The following is a 21,652-nucleotide window of genomic DNA, read 5'->3' as shown; positions in this document are numbered from 1 at the left end:
TTTCAAAAATTTTCCGGGGTGAACCCCCGTATCCCCTGCTTCGATACTCGATAAATAAAGTACCGCGCAAGTAGCCGTATGAAAGGAAAGGTTGGTTCGTTTTAAGAGAAAAGGGCCACCCAGAGGAGGGATGAATGTCGCAAGTTGTGCCATCGAGAAAAAAATTGAGGAAGAACTTTACTCTATTCTGCCAGCGCCAAGTTCTGATGAACAACAGTTACAAACACTCAAGGAATCACTTTCAAATTTAGATTTGAATCTTGCCTATGTTGTCTGTTGAAAATTATAAAGTAGTTTGACATAATTGTGAGCTAATGGTAACCATACAGACAACAGCCAAGTTTCAAATCTAAATTTGAAGTGAGCGAGTGAGTGTTTGTAACTGTTGTCCACCAGAACTTGGCGCCTATTTTTTGTGATTTCAATTCTTTTTAAGGCCACTCGTACTTGGCTCTTTTACAGGATTTTTTTTTTTTTTTTTTTTTTTTTTGGGATATCACTTCTTTTTGTAGGCTAATTTCGAGGATAACATTTCTTTTGGTATCAAACTCAATAACTTGTAACTTGCGTCTTACTTTTCATGTACAAGGGAATTATATCAATATTTTGTAAAGAAAAAAATAATACTACTAATTGTACAAAAAGAATACCTGTGCCATACACAGTGTGTAGAAGTTTTTATACCCTTCAATATCCTTATAGAACATATTTAGTATTGTACACTACCAAGACTACTAATAAAAGTAATGCCATTTTTATAATTACTACTGCCCCTACTACTACTACAAGCATTCTATAATACTACTACAGGAAATTAAAACAACAAAAATAACAATTACTAGTACCATAAAAACTACTGCTACACTGGGCAATTGTTTTTAGAGGACTTGAGTTTTGAGGAGGGAAGAGTTTTGGGGGGAGTGCGCCATCAGCTTTGGGGGGGATGGGCACCCCTGGGTAGTACCAAGATCGTAGTCGTTGTAATGCGAACGGAAGCACTTCCACTAATTCCGCATGTACTTTGGGGAATACAAGAAATATATATATATATATATATATATATATATATATATATATATATATATATATATATATATATATATATATATATATATATATATATATATATATATATATATATATATATATATTCTCTTTTTTCAGGGATAAGTCGTGCTCAACATGACTTTTCATGAGTGTTGTGTTCAAAAACGAAAACTGTAATGGCGACTTGTTTGAAATAAAGGCCTTTTCGTTTTTAACAATAAAGTTAGGTACTTTCACATTGAGGAAAAGTTAGCAAGGCACATTCCACTGATTAGAGTGCTGGTTCTTATGGAAGCTTCACATTGAACCGGAAGATTACCTCATGTGAGTATCGGATTGCCACAATTCACCTTGCTGAAAGGCGTGATTTATCAGGAGGTTGACCAAAATTGTTTTGGACTTAGCCTGTAGACTGCTTCTGGTATCAATTATTCCCATATAACAAGACTAACCATATATATTTCAGTAATTGGTTCGAAATGAGTTAAAATATCACTAATTGACTTTAAGGGGATAATCGCGATTTAAATATTCGTTAATTAGAAGAGATGTGAAAGTTAAGCTTTAAAATAAATCCGATAATTTCGGAATGAAGATATTATATGCAACCTAATGATAGCAATAAAACTCCTTATAACATTTTCAAAGCTAAGATTAACAGTTATCTTCTTGAAGAGGTTTACAGCAGCATAGAAAATTATAAATCCAATTATTATAAGTAGTACCTCTGACAGCCCCGCATTTCACATCACCATCGCCCTTCCATCTTGACAAGTGGGCAATCCACTTACCCACAATGACTTTTCAGGCTTTTCAGTAACATCAATATCTCAGTTTGGGTTTGGGGATCATGCTTCGGTGAATCTTGACTATCACCATCAGCTGCTATTGCAGAATCAGAACTTATTTCTGTACTAGATAATGTGGGTAACTATAGCTTTTCGTCTATAGAAGACGGAGAGTGTATGGTATTATCGCAGGAAATATTTGATACATAAGACTTAGATTTTCAGTATTTAGGAGCAACTTTTAAAATAATCAGTTACCTTAAATGTGCTATCGCTTAGAAAAAAAAACCGACAACCATAGTCAAGTGGTCTGCGGCATTAGGCTGTGGATCGTGTGCTGTGAATGTCTTGGATTCAAATCCCGCTTTGGGCTTAGGTGTTTTTAACTGTCCTCGTTTACTTCTATGTTTGTGTGGTATCGTAATGGTTACAGTGTAATCCGTGCAAAGCGTTCAGCAGGTTAAATAATTTAAGAAAAAGCTGTTACCTTTTTCTATATAAAAAACAGTGGTTAGCGCGTGCCTTCGGTGCCCGTGGTCATGGGTTCAGTTTCCGGAGAGGCTCTCAACAATTTCGGTGTTGACCCAGCATCGTGAGACCAATTGTTAAGTTGTCTGAAGTAAGATGTAGCGGACTCCAGTCTAGAAAGCCGGCAGGTAGCGGACTTCAGTCTGGAAAGCCGGCAGGTAGCGGACTCCAGTCTAGAAAGCCGGCATAAGAGACTTCGGGTGTCGATGCGTTGACTACACATCCCCACTTTGAACATAAGGACGCTGGTAGGAACCAAAGGACTGTCGTGCCAAAAGTTTAGTTTGTTTTAATTATCATAAATGCCTTCTTTATTACTAAATTTTATCCAATATTTTCTTTTCAACTGGTTTGCGAAACTCAGAGCTAGCTACTTGTTTTCTTTTTAATTCATGTTCATAGTTAGCACAACTAATCACTAAGGAAAAACAATCTTTTCAATAAAATTCCTCTCGCGTCTTTCGTAGCTCTAAGTTGAGTTATATTTAGCTTTTTTTTTAAAGTTGAAGAGCGTTTTATCATTTTCCCTGTTTTTTTTTCTAGTTTTACCTATGTTTCTTTGCACGGACATTGCACGTATAGGAACGTGCTTAGTGTGTTCGTTTACAAACGCGGGCCTTTTTCCTGCCACTATAGAAAGTAAGAGTGCCCTGTATCAGAAAAATATTAATTGACGTATGTAATTGAATATATCTGTAATGAAGTCATAATTACTCAGTTTTTGCATCGTACATAGTTTTCTCATCTTCATTAATCTCTTCACCCCCGCTTCCTGAATTCCAGTTCTAGTATTCTTTTTTGAGCAAGGCCCATTTAATGGGGGACTGATGTCTCATGTTGGCTTCTTAACTATAACATCAGCAATAAAGAAAGTAGGGTTTAATTTTCACTAATTTTAGAACATTATGTTAATAATTAGCTAAATAATAATAATAATATGGAGCGAGCTTAGGGTAGTTATTAGGATTCTTGATTCGCAATTAGGTAATACCGGGTTCGAAATCGGAGATCAACGATCCTGACAGGATTTTCCAGGGTTGTTCCTCAGTTATACTGGGTAAATTCTAGGTTAGTATCTTGATCTAAGGCTCTGGAGACCTTCCTTCCATTCCTTTTCTAATATTGTTTTCATCTGTTGATTACTACAGTGTAAAGTGGCCTCTGAGGATGTATCTGGTAGCTTATAGTAAATAAACAATAATGACATAATATATCTTCATGAAACATGTGTGTTAATTCATCTACAACCTTACAGTCCCAACACATAGCTTAAGTTTTAATATCAATTTCCTGACTTTTAAATACTATTTTCATATTGTTTAGCTTTCAATTCTCTCATGTACGTTCCCATCGAGAATTTAACCTGAGATCACATGAACAAATGCGATTGAACACTTTAATATACAAAACACAAAACGCTTCAATGATATGATGCATGAATATGTTTTGGTTACATCCTGCAATGTACGATTAAAGAAACCTGCAGGGTGAAGAAAAAATAACAGAAATCTCTTTTTTATTTACTCCTTCAACAAACCCCCGACCTCAAAAGGGCAGGCCATAAGTTAGGTGATAAAGTCATACAACGAACACTTTTATTAATCCTAATAATACTCCTGAAATTTTCGTGTGTATGTTTAAAAATCTACTGTTGTTCAACGTCAACCAGTCTGTATTTTTTGTTGTATCTTCGAAGTGAAAGATATTCATTATTACATTTGTTGATGGTTGGACTCTAGTGAGTCAGAAACTACAATTAATAAAGAGTTTGTTTTGTCTAGTATTCCTGCTATTAGAAGGGACTTCTCTAAAAGACATTTAATTTGTATATGAGATAATAGTGAAGTTTATTTTCTAAGAATAAAGTAAAGCTAACATTAAGTTTTGAAGAGGAGCTGAACAGAAGAATTTGTTACCATTTACATCAGTTTTCAGACAGTTTACTATACTCTGAAATGGGAAGAAGTCAATCTTGGAAACATTTTATTAAAGAGACATCGACAGAAAGTGCAACATGTAAATATTGCAAGGTCAGAATAAAATAAAGAACAAAGGTAGCACAAACATGTTATGGAAACATTTAAAAGCACAGAAACCTGCTATATTAGTGAATACGTAAAAAGTTTTAACGAATTTTAGATATTCAATTTTTTTCATCACAATTTCAGATGTAGGTTTAGATACGAATCAAGATCTGAGATTAGAATTTCGGATCCAGATCCGAGATCCAGATCTAGGTCCGGAACGGGATTTCATTGGGTCCGGGATATCCGGATCCGAAACTTTTTGGCTATCCTGATTATACATTCCAACACCACATAATTGTATGCAGGAATTGCATATCTCTCACGCGTTTGTTTGATGGCCAAATGATAATGAAAAACGAAGGATAACCATTTCTCCAGTCTAAGTTGAATCTTTATTGTTTGGAGTGTTTTGCCCAATGAACACCATATATAATTAACATTATAATTAATTGTGTGTGTAAGGTATTTACATATTACATACGGCATGCAAGAAGAAAGAAAACTCTGATCATACATGAATTAGAAACTCCAACCGGAAGTAGGCTCAAATTTTGCAAACGGTGCGAGATATTGAAAAAATCTTTCCTTTATAGTACCCCTTGCCAATTTTTATCAAGAATTTTTCACTTGTGTCTGTAAAGGGACATTTACAGATGTTGTGAGGTATGACAATGAGATTCATGGTCGTTCATGCTGATGCGCTGTGTAGAGAGCGCAGGTTCAGCTAGTTTTTCCTTAAAATATCTCCAGTAGTTAACCTTTAAGTTTATATTATATGTGCTTTAAGTTTTGACTTGAAAATATAAGATAATATCATAGTCCATATTTCACGTTTATTGAACATAATGTGAGATGCGGTTTTCCTCTTAGTTGCTGCTAATTTAATGACCACCGTCATAAATATTCCGCTAATACTGGCAGATAACACACTGCAAAATCAAAAACCTTTTATTGACCATATTTTTGAACAAACGTGTCTTTATTTATCTTTTCCTTCTTTTTCCTTTTGTTCTTAATTACGTTCTTCCTTGCATTATTTCTTTCTTCCTTACTAATTTTCGTATTTCTTCCTTTCTTTGCTACTTTCTCGTGGCCCTGCGTGGCATAGTTGCTTACGCTTTCACGTCTGGAACGAGCAGTCCCGGGTTCGATACCCGGTGGGTCATTCGATCTTTTTCAAGCCAGACATCCTGAGTAAGGTTTCCGTGGGTTTTCCTCATTCACACCAGGCAAATGCCGGGATAGTATGTAATATTCAGGTCCCAGGCCACTTCCTTCCCTCCTGAATTCTTTCTTCCTTGCGTTTCCTCGTATAGTGTGATCACCGAGAGACTTCATCCCTCATACGTGACGGGCTAACATGGCCTTTCTGGCCTGAAAGCCTAGAAATCTAATTCCTAATTACTTTGTTACTTTCTATGAAAATATAATTTTCCATTTTGGTACCAGACACTTATTATAGTCGTCTTATGCTGCCATACTTTCTTTTGATTCTATATTTTCAGGAGTTAAATTTAATATAGGCTATATATTTTTTAAATCAACGTTTTTACACTCTGACCGTATCACAAATATATATTTTAGTGCATTTTTAGAACATTACAGAAAAAGGTTAGACTTAATATGTGGCAACATGTTTAATATTGTAGAATTTTTAAAAAAAATCGTTAGTTATTTTTTTTGTTTCGTTCTTTCTCGTTGGGCTTGACATATACATTGATCGCATAGAACTAGAACTACATTAAACATTGACCATTCAGTGTAAAAATCTACTCACTGAAAGTGTTTCATATACAGTTTCGCATACGGAAATTAGAATTTAGGATGGGTATCATAATCTGGCCCCCATGATGTTTTTATATATGGAAAATATTAAATGGTTGATCAATTTATACGATCTTGTGCTAACCATTCTTTTAATCAGGGATAACGTTTAAATGAGAGACAAAAACGGGAAGGGAGAGAGAGAGAGAGAGAGAGAGAGAGAGAGATGTGGGGGGAGGATGATGGGAGCAAAAGTTAGATGAACAGTATCTCCTTTGTATTGTTTCCCTTCTGGGAGTTCGGTTTTGCTCGGTTCATGTCGGAGCAGCTGGTGAGCTGTAAGCTGAATGCGTTCGTCGTGGCCCGGTTCAGTAAACGCTGTGTTGTCAGCCTTGCTGGACCGGTGTCGTGCACTGTGGCGGAACTTGTCGAAAATTTTGTTAGCATCATCTTTCAGGTTTTCGACTCGCGGTGTTAACTTCTGTGTTGCGCGGTTATTCCACTCGCCGTATCATCAGGTGGTACTGTGACGTTTGCGCTTAGTACCTTTAACTAAAAGGAAAGCTACAGTTAAAAAAAGAAAAAAAAAAAAAAACAATATCACGAGTTCTTCGTTTTGTGTCAGTTATTGTGTATAAGTAGTGAATATTATAACTAGGTGGTAGATAGTGTTCTCTGTGTTTACTACCAATTAATAAACTTACTATATTAATTAGTATTAATAGTGGCGTGTCAGAGAAATTAGCTGTAGAAATTATGTAAATGACATATTGACAAGAAAAAAATCACTCGGAGTTAGTACTCTAACTTTGTGTGTACACACTTGCAAAACAAAAATTCTTTTGTGGTCGTGATTGGAAGTGTGATTTTCCTCACGTCATCTGATGTTATTTCTGAATTTAAAATGTGTTGGCATGATTCTTGTAATTTTCTTGAATGTAAACGCATATCTTGTTCTCATCTAGAAGAACTAAGTATTCAATATTTATTTGAAACCATATTCTAGCATTGCCTAGCAATTATTTACAGTAGTTTCAACAAGCTTTAAGGTTTCGATATTTTAAATTATATCAAGTTTCAAGTGTTTGTGTTCCGTAATATTTATAAAATATTGATCACGTGGTTTTTCGCTGTGATTGTTTACCTATAAAATATATTAATATTCCAGTGGTAGTGTTTTGAGAAATGTGTGCGTTTCTCTCTACTTTTGACGAAGCGATTCTCTGTACCCACGTGTAAATTCTTGAGAATTTTACAGTGAGTGTGAACGAGCGCGTGTTCACAGGTGTGTGTGTGTGTTGGTGGGTGTGATTTGTTATTGATGCTGAGTGCTGGAGCTGAGCTCAGCCTTTCTCTCGTGTGGTATGGACTCTCTGAATCGGCTTATGAGGAAAGTTCCTCCTGCACTAACCGATGGCAGCTGTCCTTCTACTTCGGTGGTACAAAGACCAGCTAGGAGAACAGTCGTCAGTGGTTGTTTAGCTTCCAGTAGAAAAAATCGTCATCTTAGTGGAACATTTTCATTGACCGGAGATACAATGGAAGGCATCATTCAATGTCTTGTCTTCCTCAAAGCCTTCTCGGTATGTATACCAGTTTATGCTTTATTATGTTTGACGAGTTTAATATATACGAGTATATACGATTTGTGTTCGAATTTTGTGTGTGTGAGAGTCTGAAAACAGATTTTGATCATTTCAGCACCGAGTCTGTGTGAGGTGACATGGATCTACAGTTTCAAGTTTTATTCGAACCACCGTAATTCCTATTACAAGATCTCCCAAGGAGAATCAAACCCAGGATCCCATACACTAAAGTTGACCGCGCTAGCACTAGACCAGTAGGAAAGGCTTGTACTGAATCACAGAAATAATTAGAAATGACAGTTTACCATGATTTCTCTCTCAGACGTGTGCCATATTTAAATCAATTTGCTAATTAACATATGAAATACCAGAGCATTAAAACTGTACAGTTTTTTTTTTAAATGTTCGAATTTAAAACATACAACTGTGCAGCTATGTGGGGCTTTTCGTATAGGTTCCTTAAGAGAATCATAACTGATTAGCATGATACGACAATGTATTATAGTACACTATATCTTAGAGAACAGTACTACCTAAAATACTACATTAGGTAGACGCAAGGTCCTGTCAGGTGAACCATGTATCTAAATTTAATCGTGAAATAATTGCAGGTATATTTCTTTCAGTGACGCAATTTATAACCCACACATGGAATAAAAGGAAGAGGAATCATTATTACTAATTAAAACAGTAAAGTAAACTTGAAGTAATGGTTCCTGGTTTGAGATTGATTGTTCCTGTGTGTGTGTTTACAATTACGATAATCAACTATTAAATTAAGAATCCAAACTTTAATTTAATAACCAGCTTTTTATAACATTTCGACTCTGTCAAACCTTCTGAATATCTTTGAAATTGGAAATAGTATTTACTCACTCATTATTGCAATCTGAAATCTGACCTCCCTCTGACCTCCTCTGACCACCTTTGGTCAATCAAACAAGAAGCCGCAAGACCTTCTTCTACCTTCGTATTTAGTATTTGTATTTTCTATGACACTATACAAATACTATAATGTTATAGAAAATTAAAATATTTTGACACTTTACTTAGTCGCTGTCATCTGCCAGTTGTGTTGATAAATATATAAATAAATTAAATGCAATGTACTGTCCATCTTCGCTGATTTTTATAAATTACGCGAATAGATAAATTTGTTGACCAAAGCATGAGTGACGCTATTTATTTAGCATTTAGTGGGTATAAATTATCTGTCTAATGCCATGCTGAACATTTTTCTCAAACCAGAAATATCTTTTATTGCCTTCTGTTCAGATCAGCAATCTTTAGATTAGTTTGACGCAGCTTTCCACTCTTCCTATCCTGAGCGAGACTTTTCGTTGCCTTGTACTTTCTCTTCCCTGCATTCCATGTTATTTGGTTCGTATTGCGACTTATTCTCTATTTTTTTTTCTTCTGCCATTCTTTCCATAGCTAATAAAGTTATTTCTCCATCGTCTTATAATTTGTATATCATCTTATATTTTCTTTTCAAAATATTTTTCACTATACATTGATTTTCACATAGCATTTCCAATGCTCTCTCATAATTTGATAATTTATCCACCAGTTTAACTTTCCGTCATTTTTCTATGGCATCACTTTTCGGAAGCTTCTTTTTCTGTATTTCCTTTTGTTCTAGAATCCATTCATGTTTCACATTCATTCAACACCACACTCTACCCATTTACTTTCATCAGCCTATGTGTTATTAAACAGAATTAAAATATACATCCTCTTACTCCAATCCCCTGTTTTCTACATTATGAGTTTCATGTCAGCTTTGAGGATCGTATTAATAAAGTAGTAAAATGTGTAAAGGAGTCATTTCGAACTCAACACTATGTGCATCGTAGTTTGCTTCTCCCATTCTCTGTGTCAGATCGTAAGGAATACGGAGCACACTGAGAAAATAGCGTCGACAAAGTAAACATAAACTTCAAAGCCGAAGTCGATGGCTTTGCACGTATACCACTAGTGAATCCAAGCACTACTCATGTACGCTTCTGTACACATTTTGTCCCACTGTGCCGCTTCCTCAATGACTTCACCCGGAATTTGTTAGTGTAAAACAGTAATGACCAATGGCTAACTCATCGCGTGCCAGAATATTAGGATTAGGAATTAGATTTCTGGACCCTGTTAGCCCGTCACGTATGAGGGATGACGTCCCTCTGCGATCACGCTATCCGAGAAAAGGAAAGGAAGGGGGCGACGTGGAACCTGTATGTTAGGTACCATATCGGCAGTTGTCTGATGGAAATGCGGAAAACCCACTCAGGATGACTGGCCTGAGAAAGCTTTTTCTTTTACCGAGTGTCCCCACCGGGAATCAAACCCAGGACTGCTCACACCAAACACGAGAGCGTTAGCGACTACGCTACATGAGACGAGCCAGAACAAAATAGTAAATTCAGTCTCTGTTTCTTTTCCCTTCCTCCGAGGCAATGGTTCAATGAATGTGCGTAATACACACATTCACTGAACCTTCATTGTAATCTCCGTATCATGTTTATTATTTCATGTGCCTAGGTTAATCAGAGCCTGAATTTTGAACATTTGAAAGCACCTATGAGAGGTACATTTTTCTAAAAGTTGCCTGATATTAATGGTCAATACGAATATAATACATACCAAGAAAATATTTTCTTATTTAAATCAGGTCTCTATTCAAACATATTACGATAACCAGCTACACACTTCCTGTCACGTATGGAATTAAAAAAAAAAGGAACAAATTATACATTTTAATTTTATTTACAGACCGGATGAAACATACTCGTATACTGCTTCCGGCCTTGCGGTCTGCCATTTAGTCATCACTGCTGTACAGAATTGGCGATGCACATATGGCAGCTAGTGTATTCAGTCAGTATGTATGTCTAGACTCGTAGCTTGAACACTAAGAGAGGGGGGTGGAGGGGTAATGTTTACGGAACTAAAGTTTACCTTACGTTCATAATTTCTTAGTATGTAAACACTTAGTGAAATGCGATTTTGCTTAATGAACTACATACACATAAAAGCATTTGAAAGCTATCAGCATAGTTAACTGTGATTTTTTACAGCCTCTGAAAATTGAAAATCGTTTACAGAAATGAGTACATAATTCTATATTCTATCAAATGAGTATAACGCACCCAGCCCCCGCCAAGTAAACTTTGTGGTGGACAAACACCGTGCTCGTGGGTTTTCTCGGGGTTCTCCCGTTTCCTCCCACTTTCTTCATTCCACCATTTCACTCATCTTTCATCATCACCGTCTCCTTTAGCCTAACCGGCATAACCGTGGGACGTAAAACTCAAAGATTTCATTTCAAATGAGTATAACGCATACTTGTATGCAGAAGACAAAACCATCTGGAACTTCCATGACAACAGAAAAGGGAAAATACCGGAGCAGCTACGTTAGGGCAATAAGGAAGATGCTGCTTCCAGCAAAATTGAATTTCTAGAAAGAAGAAATTACTAAATCCATCCCTCCTTCAGTGATTGCAAGGAAGCGTTGTCAAGCCAATAACGACAGAAATTTCAGTAGAACGGTCAAGTTACAAAAGAAAACAGTATCGCCTTCTCTCGTAGAGAGACAATGAGCTGGAAATACTACTAAAATATCAAATTGGATTCTCTGTTTTGATCCAAAACAAAATAAACAGCAATAATTTATTGACGGCTTATTGTTTGAACATATATTTATTTAAACAAACAACTGAAAGTTTCAGGAAAGGGGGGGGGGGGCTGAAATTGGCCCTAGGTTGGATAAGCCGATCCGACCATCGCCTAGCTACGGAAACAGAAGTTTTCTTTTTCTTTTTTTTAACTGAGTTCAACTGTATATTTGTTATTAACAATAAAACAATGAGCATTTCGTACAAGATAATTACATTAGAAACATGTATGTTCAGCATTTTTAACATAATTACTCCAAATTGAACTCCTTGCGTAATAGGTCTTTGGAGGTTAAGGCCTACCAGCTGGCTTGTGCTAGCACTCCTTTGGTGGGGTGGAGTGTGGTAAGCACATAATCTCCTGTTGCCGTTAATGGTGACTTTTTTTTTTTAAAGAGTTCTCGGTTGTCATTCCGTTGGGTGGACGCCTCAATGCCAGCGCCATCTGATGAATAGGGATGATCACCCATCTTTTCTCTGACCAAACTTGGCATTGCTTGACTTCACTGATCTTACGAGAAACTGTATTCCAGTGCAGCTAGAGCGTTAGCTTTAGATAACATCATACTTCAGTATTTTACATGATATCCTTATAATTTAATTGAAATCTTAAAAGAAATTACTTTAAAAAAAAATGTTCAAAATTTCAAGCAAACAATCTGTGTCTATAGATTCATTCAGCCTTTGTGTGAGTGTGATGAACATGTTCAATATGTATGTGTTATAATGTTGTAGACAACTTTGTTTGTTTTATTTCAGTCAATAAAACTGTTTTTGCTGTATGTTTAATAAGCAGCAGTATCATACGTTTACATTATGTCAGTGAGTTCTGTGTATGGCGTGATATATTTTTTTCAATTAATATTGAAAATGAAGTGGTAGTAAATTTCTACCATTTCTGATTTTAGGAGCGAAATTAGAGCGGAGATGGAATATATTTTTGAGACGAGATTGATTGCAGAAAACCGCTTCCCGCTATCTGTTATCGTTTTTACTCTAAAGCGATCAACGTTAAAACCGGAAGTGGTTGATTTGTGTCACTTCCGGTTCGAATAGATGGTTAAAACAAAAAATGGTACCTATTCTTAAAACGCAGAATCCAGAAAAAAATACTTCCGGTATCTCTTATCGTTTTTGTGGCATGTAAATCAATGGAAGTTGTAGTGAATTTCTTATCACTTTTGGTTTAGTATAGAGTTATGAATGGAGAGAGGAAATGTATTCCTGGGACGCTTAATCGATCGCAACAAACTGCTTCTCGCTGTCTCTGCAAATTGTGCTCTATGGTAATTAATGTTAAAACCTGTAATTGCTTATTTCTACCACTTCCTGTCAATGGATCATCTCCGTCAACGAGATCGACTCTTAACTTTTGATCCTCTACATTCTGACAAAAATTAATGGTAGTCCACCAGGTAGTTCCTGGTATTCTTTGTCTTCTGGAGAGGGACACAAAGGCAGACAATAAATATATAGGTTGGCCCAAAAGTAGGTATACATCCCTGCATTTATCAAGTATAACATTCTAGTTTATGGGTTTATTTGTTTCTGCTCTTCCGAGCTTAAAATATAAGTAAAAAGACATTAAGAACAAATAATAAAGAAACTAAGTCTACCTGATGAATAACAATAAGAAATGATATAAAATGCAATGAGCTGATCAGTATGATACTGTATACCTACTTCTGGGCCAGTCTGTATAAAGGAATTTTGATAAACGAAATTCCTTTAAAAAATAACTCCTTTCCGCTCCATTTCTCTCCTAATTATGTAGATTTTAAAAGCCTTTTAACTAGTAACCTTGTTTTTCATTATTTATATCGGATCTTCTTCCATTCTTTTACGTTCCATATGTGTAATAAGTATAAATTAGTTGACTTAGCATCAATAGTGTGAATATTGTTTGAGCTTTTGTGTTTTGGGTTCTTATGGAATACCGAGGTTGTGAAGGACAGATCTTACGTACCATAACCGGGTTTAAAGCCGGTGCACTAGGCGGGTGCACACAAACCATTTTGCAAGATCAACCCTCACGGTATAGACCGTTACCGCACCATTTTGCCTCCAAGAGACTGTATTTCAGAACCACTTGACGGCTCCGACTAGTGTGCATATTGTGCACGGAACATACATGTATTTTTCCACAGGTTTTTCGGTGTGGAAATGCATATCCAACCGGTAGTTAATAAGAAAATGAATGGTTAGTACTACAAAGATGTGTTAAAAGTTGCAACTTAAAGGTAAATGTACATTTTTTGTGTTATAGTAAAAGAAAAATTACCCTGTACTAGATGAATATTTAATGTAATATTGATTTGCGAATATATATACTTCCACGTCTCTCTAAATATGAATGCAAAAGCTACACGAGTGTCAACATTGTACTACTTTATCCGTATCATATCAAAATAACGTCCCTTGGAGATATTCTTCGCAGTGAAAGAGAGGGATAATTAATGATTATAGAATTGTAGCAATGAAAATGGGGAAGGAAACGCGAGAATCTTGAGAAACTCCACAAAGATGGTATTGTCTTCTACAAACTCACATATCTTGGAATTGAACCAGAGACCCTTCGCACCAGATGTGAGTGCTCCAGCACTAAGTCACTGTATTCAGCATATCATATATAAATCGTAACTTGTTATAATGATAAATTTTAAAATGCAGAAATTGTAAGACTTATTCACCAGAGAAGACTGTAATTAAAAGATCAGGCGGATCATCTTCATGAAAAAGAAAAAAAACTGACCATCTAAGTACACCTGCAGGTCATGTACGAAGACATTCTCCTTCTAATCAATGAGAGACCGTTGGTGGATTTAAGTTACGCAATTTAATGAACAATTTTTCCAATAGTATGCCAAGAATGTGAGAGACATACGCTTCAGTCGTGTTGATAATAAAAAGGGCATTTCTGATGCATATGCAACCCATTATACACAACGCTTTGTTGGGTTGTATAACACTATTGAGCTCAGAAGTTTCCAATAATTCCGCCTTCCTTCGAATTTGTAAACCAAATAATTTTACTCGGAGTGTAACATGTTATGTAGTTTAGCAATTCATGTTTAAACATACTTTAAAAAATCAAAACGTACAAACAAGTATTAGTTTTTTTAGAAAAAGAAAAAAGCTTTGTTTTATTCATTTACGAAAACTATTTACTTATTTCTTTTGGTATATATAAAATATGTTCCATAAACTAAATGTTTTTTGGAATGTTTGCCCACCAGAAAGCCCACTTAGTGGAAGCTGGTATAGAACCAGGGATCTCAAGAACTCTGCCACTGAGCCACCGCTGTCCCTCTTAATATTTACATTTGATTTTATGTGATGTATTCTATTTTTCGATGTGCTGTTTCGTTATATAAAGTTAAACGCCTTAGTCCTGGATATCCCTTTATAATAGAACCTGAGCATACATTCATTGGAGGAATTTCAGCAATGGAATGTGTCAATGATTGAAAACTTATGTTTCCGTACCTCCGGGATACTGGTCGGAATTCAGGAAAGAGAGGACTGAAAATCGATAGATCGATAGTGAATGTTGATTACCTGTAGTAGGGCTGTTTTTTTTATCGTTTGCTTTTAAAAATATATGATGTTTTAATGATTTACCACTAGAGCAAAAGAAAGACGTTAAGTTAATGACGAATGCTTCAGAGGATTGTTTCTATTTTCATATTTTAAAATTATATCTACATCTATCTATCTATCTATATAACGTAATTAATTGTGACTATCCGCTTCGTTGGTCAAAAATAAATTTTAAGTGAATTAAAAAATCGACATGAGTACGTACTTCGCATAAGTTTGTTTTTTTCTCGTTTCCCGCTTCGAAATTTATATATTTATCCTGAATCATTAGCTAAGATACAAAGCAAGTAATCAAGTGGTGTTGCATCACCACAAAGGAAAAACTCAAATCTCACAAATAAAATAGAGAAATATATATAGCAGTGGTCACCAAACTTATGGAGCTTCTGAGTAGGGATGCGCACGAGACAAGATTTACGGCTGTCTCTTCTCGAAAATGTGCTGTAAAAGTGATGTCTCGACTCGAAAAATGTATATTTCTCTATTGGAAGAGCCATGTCTCGACTCGAATTTTGTCAGGAAAATCCTGTCTCGACTCGTCTCGTGCGCATCCCTACTTCTGAGCTACCGTACCATTTTTCAATCCTACTGAGAGCTACCAACCGAAAGAACTACCAACTTTTTTAAAAAAGAAAAATCTTACATGAGTTCGTTGCCTATAAATTCACATTTCTAGTAAATATGAAATCAAACTATCCAAGTTAGGAAATGTCTAATATACAAGGTGGCTCAAAAGTAGGTATACAGTCCCGTACTGATCAACTCATTGCTTTTTATATCATTTGTTATTGTTATCCATCAGGTAGACTTAGTTTCTTTATTATTTGTTCTTAATGTCTTTTTACTTATATCTTAAGCTCGGAACAGCCAAAGCAAATAGACCTATAAGCTAGAATGTTATACTTGATCAATTCAGGGGTGGGGTGTATACCTACTGTTGGGCCACCCTGTACACACGAAAATCACAACATGCACAACCTCACACGTATGCAATCAACTGTGAGATGAGACTGACAATAGCAGTTAAGTGGAAGAAACAAGCAGTTGTTGCTATTAGCGTCAGCTTAGTAGATGTCTCAAGGAGCGTTAACATGATATACCGAAGATTGCCCCGCGAGCTATTAATAGCTCGCGATCGACGGTTTGATGATCACATATATAGTATATATATGTTGAAAATGTGATAGATGTTGTCAGCACTAATTAATTTTACTTCCTCGAATGTCGTGGTCACTGAACTTGTTTGGACAACAAAGAAACACATAATTGCAACACTTTCTCAACTCTCTATTCCGTATACTATGAAGCTTTTGGTTCAAAACTTTTATGTTCACTATAAACTACAATATTTTTACCATTGATCTTCTAGCTCATTCATATTGTTTACGTGTCATATGTTTAGACGTATTTTATCTTACAACAGTATGTAAACAAGCCGTGTAAACCAAACAATGGAATACTATGTACATTGCAAACTCGTTCGTAAAATCATTTTCGAATCACTCAAAACATTGACATTTTTACTAGACGCTTCCACAATGCCTATTTTTGCAAGGTCCTCCGTTTCAGTGCAACATTTATGGTATTTCTGATACTTTGTGGATAATGGTATTTCTGTACAACATTTCCTGTTTGTCCTGTACAGCACGGTAAGTCATCTACCAATATAATAAGATCTTGAAGTGTTCTTCCTATATCTCAGATTGTTCGCTTAATAGAATATACGATAGACCATGTTGGATATACGATATACGAGCTGGCCATATTGGAGTTACAGGGTAAAGGAATACGTCTTAGTGAACGACAAACAACAAGACATTATAATTTATGTCTTTGCATTTTGAGAGGAACATTTCCTTATTGTTTGGTCTGAAAAACGTAACACAGTTTAATTCAGTAGTACAAGTAGGTTATAGTAATTTATTAGCCGATTTTGTCTGCTATATTAAAGTGTTGCGAAAGTTAATGTTTGTTTCTTATAAACTGGTCATTATAGCCCGCTTCATCCAATAAGCTCGCAGTGCGCGGTTACCAAACCGTCAGTGACGAATCTAATCATTTATGATTGTCCACAAATACGAATCTAGTCATTTATGATTGTCCACAAATACGAAGAAAATCAATTGTGAGTGCTAAGATTCCTCTCTGAAGGTTTAGTAACAGCACACTGCGAGCTTATTGGCTGATGCTATACGCCAATTCGTGTGACGCGGACTATATAAGGTACATACACATGAATGAAGATGTATGCCCTTGTAGACTAGCTTATTAATTCTATATTGTGCTAGTTTTGACGAAATTGAATTTATTGTAAATGGCATCTGACTGCCAGTTGTGAAATATTGACATCACTTTTGGTGGACAGATCAATATTATATAAAGACGCTAACCGTTTTGTTTCACATTACTTTCTAATTACTAGTCCGGTATAAACTTCAGTGTGTTATAGTTCTTTTTCTTTTCTCGGTATTTGAAAATAGTAAAACGCAGTTTAAACTTATAAATTTCCCTATAGCGGAAAAGATCGTCCTTTATTGATTATAAACTAATCTTTGTTATAGATGGGCACTGCACTTATGTCGCTGCTGAAATTTACTAGCTAATATGTGGTATATGAATTATGTTGTGCAGATTTTTGGTTCCGTACTTAATGGCTATCAGATTTGAGGTTCGAACTTACAAAGACCGTTTCTATTTGGTAAATTCAATTCCTAAAAATGATTGCTAGCACTGAATTCAGCACCAAAGACAGCATAGAGAAAAAGAGGGTGTTTAGTTGCAGACAATATACAGGTTGGGAGATAAATGAGGGCAAGGTGCGAAGATAGAACGTAGAAAATGTCTAGAAATGCCATGTTAATTCTAAAACATTTGCCCTCATTTATCTTCCACCCTGTATACGGTCTGCCACTAAACACTCTCTTTTTTCCCTCTGTTTCTTTTGGTGCTTAATCCAGTGCTAGCAATCATTTTCAGCATTTGAATTCACCAAATCGGAATGGTCCCTTGTTAGTAAAAAGTTAAGTCCAAGTCTCAGCTTTGATGGCAATAACTGGAAAACCCAAAGCAGACACACCATAAAATTTCATGTGTGTACGATCGTATGATTTACATCAATGAAACTTCTCGATTTCATCAAGTTAAAACCCAGCTTGGATGGCTAATATCTCGGAAGGTGAATACCTATTCACGAAAATATTTCATATGAAGTTAGTCTGCATACCAAACTCATCAAGATATATAGTAGAGTACCAAAAACTCGGCCTAATATGAACCGAAGGGGACCGAGTTTGTGAAAATTTCAGGTTATCGGGAATGGAGTTAAAACGTATTTCGAGTGTTTCCTCAGAAAATACAGTACTGTACTTGTGTGTATTGGTTGCTTGAAAATACAATGGAGAATAAACTGCCCAAATACCCTTATACAAAAGAAAAGTACGTACATTATAAAGGCATAGAGTGCACTAGCTCCAAACCCTAAGTTGGTGATCAATAACCCGAGTGGTTGGTTGATTTGGAATTTTAGCGTCCTTTTCAACAGCAAGGGTATAGCATAATAGCTTTTCACTGTCGGTCTCACTTCCAAGATTTTTCATGTTCTTTAATGACTTTTAGTTATTCAATACAGTTTTAGATGAGGTTAGCGAAAAGCCTGAAGTATTTTGACTGTTAAAGCATTAAGAAAAGATAATACAAAATCAGTTTCAGTGTAGTGCGGTACTTTCTATGTTGAATTACGATTCTTTTTTTTTTCCTTAAATGATACTATTGATACTTCACAATGTCATACTAATGTAATATTAACATTAACATTATATTTCTGATCGTAAGAGGCAGTGAAAAGGCTTTTATCAAGAACTGTGGATACTGGCGGAACTGAAAATACAGTGGTAATATTTTCCGCTGTCACATGTCGCTGAACGTAAAAGAAGGAAAAAATTGAATTCTGTTTCTGGCTTTTAGCTCTCGACTATTTCCTCTGAAATCCTCTTAGGGTTAGTCTTCTGGAAATGGGCGTTGCTTTTTTTTTCGTTAAAAAAAATCATCTCTAGACCACGTGAAACGAAGTTCGCCCGTTGAATTTTTGTCTCCGTGGTTTATTTATTCTTGTTTTTAAAAACCATCTTGTGTAGAACGTTAACACAGTTTATTTAAGTAAATAACACACGCGTGGAAAATATAATTTTGTCTTCTATAAGTAGTGTGAGCTTCGTGTGTAGTTGGTAGCAGTATGTATGTCCCAGTTTGGAGAATTGAAACAATAAATACAGTTTAGTTAATAATAAATATTTTCGTACACCGTACATAAATAAATAAACCATCTATTGCAGCAGAGTAAGCAATCAATTATTATCAGGATTGAAGAACATGCTTTTTAGATGGCATAAAAATTCGTTTTGCTAGATTTCCTTAAAAACTATGTATGAAAATTTACCCTCAAGCAGCTCGGCTAGTCTATCCCTTGGTATATACCTATGTCTCTTTGAATAGTATTGTGGTTAAACAAAAATTAATTTATAAGAGTTAATAATAATGTTTAGTCATATCTCTTTAATCATACTCTGTACTGTCGTTTTGGTAGTGTCATATTGAAACCTTGATTAGTGTATATTTTAGTAACAGTTTTATTTAACAAGTGGCATGGTTGTCGTAAAGCATCAGTTTTTAGGTTTAGTAAATCAGCGCCGTAACTCTTATTTTTTTCTGGGGAGCAAGCATTAATACACGTATTTGGGCCCCCTAGAAAAGTTGTTTTTCTAATTCTTGGACCTCCACTTTCCATCTCTCTCTCACTCTATATGGGACACCCGGAGCCTGTGGGCTCTCCCGTACGGCAAGATCTGCGGAGCCATTAGTTACACCCTTGGATCCATTCCATACATGACAAATTAACTAAAGGAACAATGTTGACAAATCTCAAATCCATACGAATGAATATTATTTCTAAGGCCCCTAATAGTAGAGATTTTTTAACTGAAATGGGTTCACGACTCATTTTTGTTTTCTTTACCTTTTGTGTGTTGTTTTGTTTATGTAATGTAATGAACCTGTTTGATGCTTCTTTTATAATTTCATGTTCGTATCGTATATGGAGTATGACAATTTTGTCTTAAAATGGGCCCCCTTCGAACGGCGGGAAACTTCCCTGAGTAAAAAAATATTTTTATCTCGTAAACTGCGCATCGCAGTTTACAGTCACGTATATCGATTTGTTCAGCTCAGTTATATCTATAGATTGATATTTATGTCACTTTTAAACCTTTTTTAACCCACGAAACACTACTATTACGAAGATGGCGCGGTGGCTCAGTGGTAGAGCGTTCACCTCCGGTGCTTGGAGTCCCTGGTTCGATCCCAGCTCGCGCCGTGCTGACTTTGTGGTGGACAAACACCGTGCTCGTGGGTTTTCTCGGGATTTTCCCGTTTCCTCCCACTTTCTTCATTCCACCATTTCATTTCATTTTTTCACTATTACGAAGTACGGCACTTTTCCGGGACGGTACCTAACATAATGGTCCCAGACCGCTTCCTTCCTTCTCCATTCCTTTCTTACTTTCCAATTCCACGGGTGGTGTGATCGCCGACGGACGTCATCCTTCGTACTGACGGGCTAACATGGCCATAGATCCCGAAAGCTCAGAAATATAATTCCTAATCCTAACTGGTCCTAAATTGGAGGGAAACTCTTCTTTACTCGACGTAGGTGTTCACTTGTCCGAATACTCCTCCGAGATGCCTGAATCGTTCTTAAGAGTCTTCATCCCTGCGAAATTAAAATACCGCTAATTTTACAGTAATTATGTGATATCTTCAAATAGATAAAAGATAATTGAAATATGGAACAAGAGCGCCCTAGACAATATTATTTTGCGTGAGGTACCGTTATCACAAGTCCCCTAGTGGCTTTCTGTTTTCAGCTGTTTAGAAACGCGAAAATAAATGCCGATTTTCAAAATAGCTCGAAATCGAAAGCAGATAAGTGAGTCGTGATAACGGTTTCTTATGTAAAATAATATTGTCTAGGGCGCTCTTGTTCCACATTTCTATTATCTTTTATCTATTTGAAGATATCACATAATTACTGTAAAATTAGCGGTATTTTAATTTCGCCGGGATGAAGACTCTTAACCAAATTTGACATGGCGATTTGAAAACGCACGCGCATGTCCCGATCGGATATACCATTGAGCAATAATCACGAAATTAATTGGCTTGTGCATAGACTTAACACTGGAAAAGTATGTGGCGCACGAATTCTCATTGTAAACAATGGAAAATAGAATTTTCAGCATTAGAAATATGGCGAAGCCCTTTTCGTTTTGCTCTGCGAACACAATTTTTCAAAGCTTTTCACTGAACCATATTCAACTATTTGCATGTCGTGTTCGTTCACGAAAACAATTAATGCATACAAAATTCTATGAATAATCAATAAAGGTCGAGCTCTTCGCTCAATTATTGCATACCTACTGTAATGAAATATAAACAATAGAGCAATAGTAATAGTATAATTTGTAAATAATGATAAACCTGATATAAAGTTTCAGTTAAAATGAAAACGACACGTACCAGTTCACGAGGTAACTTCGAAACAGGATCCTTGTATTTGGTGATTTCATGTTGAGGAACATTATAAGTAATATG

The 21,652-nt window shown here is 35.9% G+C and overlaps 1 protein-coding gene across 8 annotated transcripts in view; it reads left to right on the top strand.

Moving 5' to 3' along the window:
* The first annotated feature begins 6,547 nt into the window (after positions 1–6,547).
* The window catches only part of rg (A kinase anchor protein rugose), a 1,617,632-nt gene continuing 1,602,527 nt past the window's right edge, over positions 6,548–21,652 (top strand). For 6 of the 8 annotated variants that reach the window (XM_081738911.1, XM_081738906.1, XM_081738912.1 and 3 more), the window contains exon 1: positions 6,548–7,737. In XM_081738911.1, coding sequence (XP_081595037.1) covers positions 7,519–7,737 — 219 coding nt within the window. In that variant the 5' untranslated portion in view covers positions 6,548–7,518. The remainder of the gene's footprint in view (positions 7,738–21,652) is intronic. The other 2 variants (XM_081738910.1, XM_081738909.1) reach the window with 1 other exon arrangement.

Source organism: Thermobia domestica, chromosome 14 (assembly GCF_964235325.1).
Source record: "Thermobia domestica chromosome 14, izTheDome1.hap1.1, whole genome shotgun sequence".
In the NCBI taxonomy this organism is placed as follows: domain Eukaryota; kingdom Metazoa; phylum Arthropoda; class Insecta; order Zygentoma; family Lepismatidae; genus Thermobia; species Thermobia domestica.
Note: the sequence above shows the minus strand (reverse complement) of the source record. Positions and strands in the feature narration are given on the sequence as shown.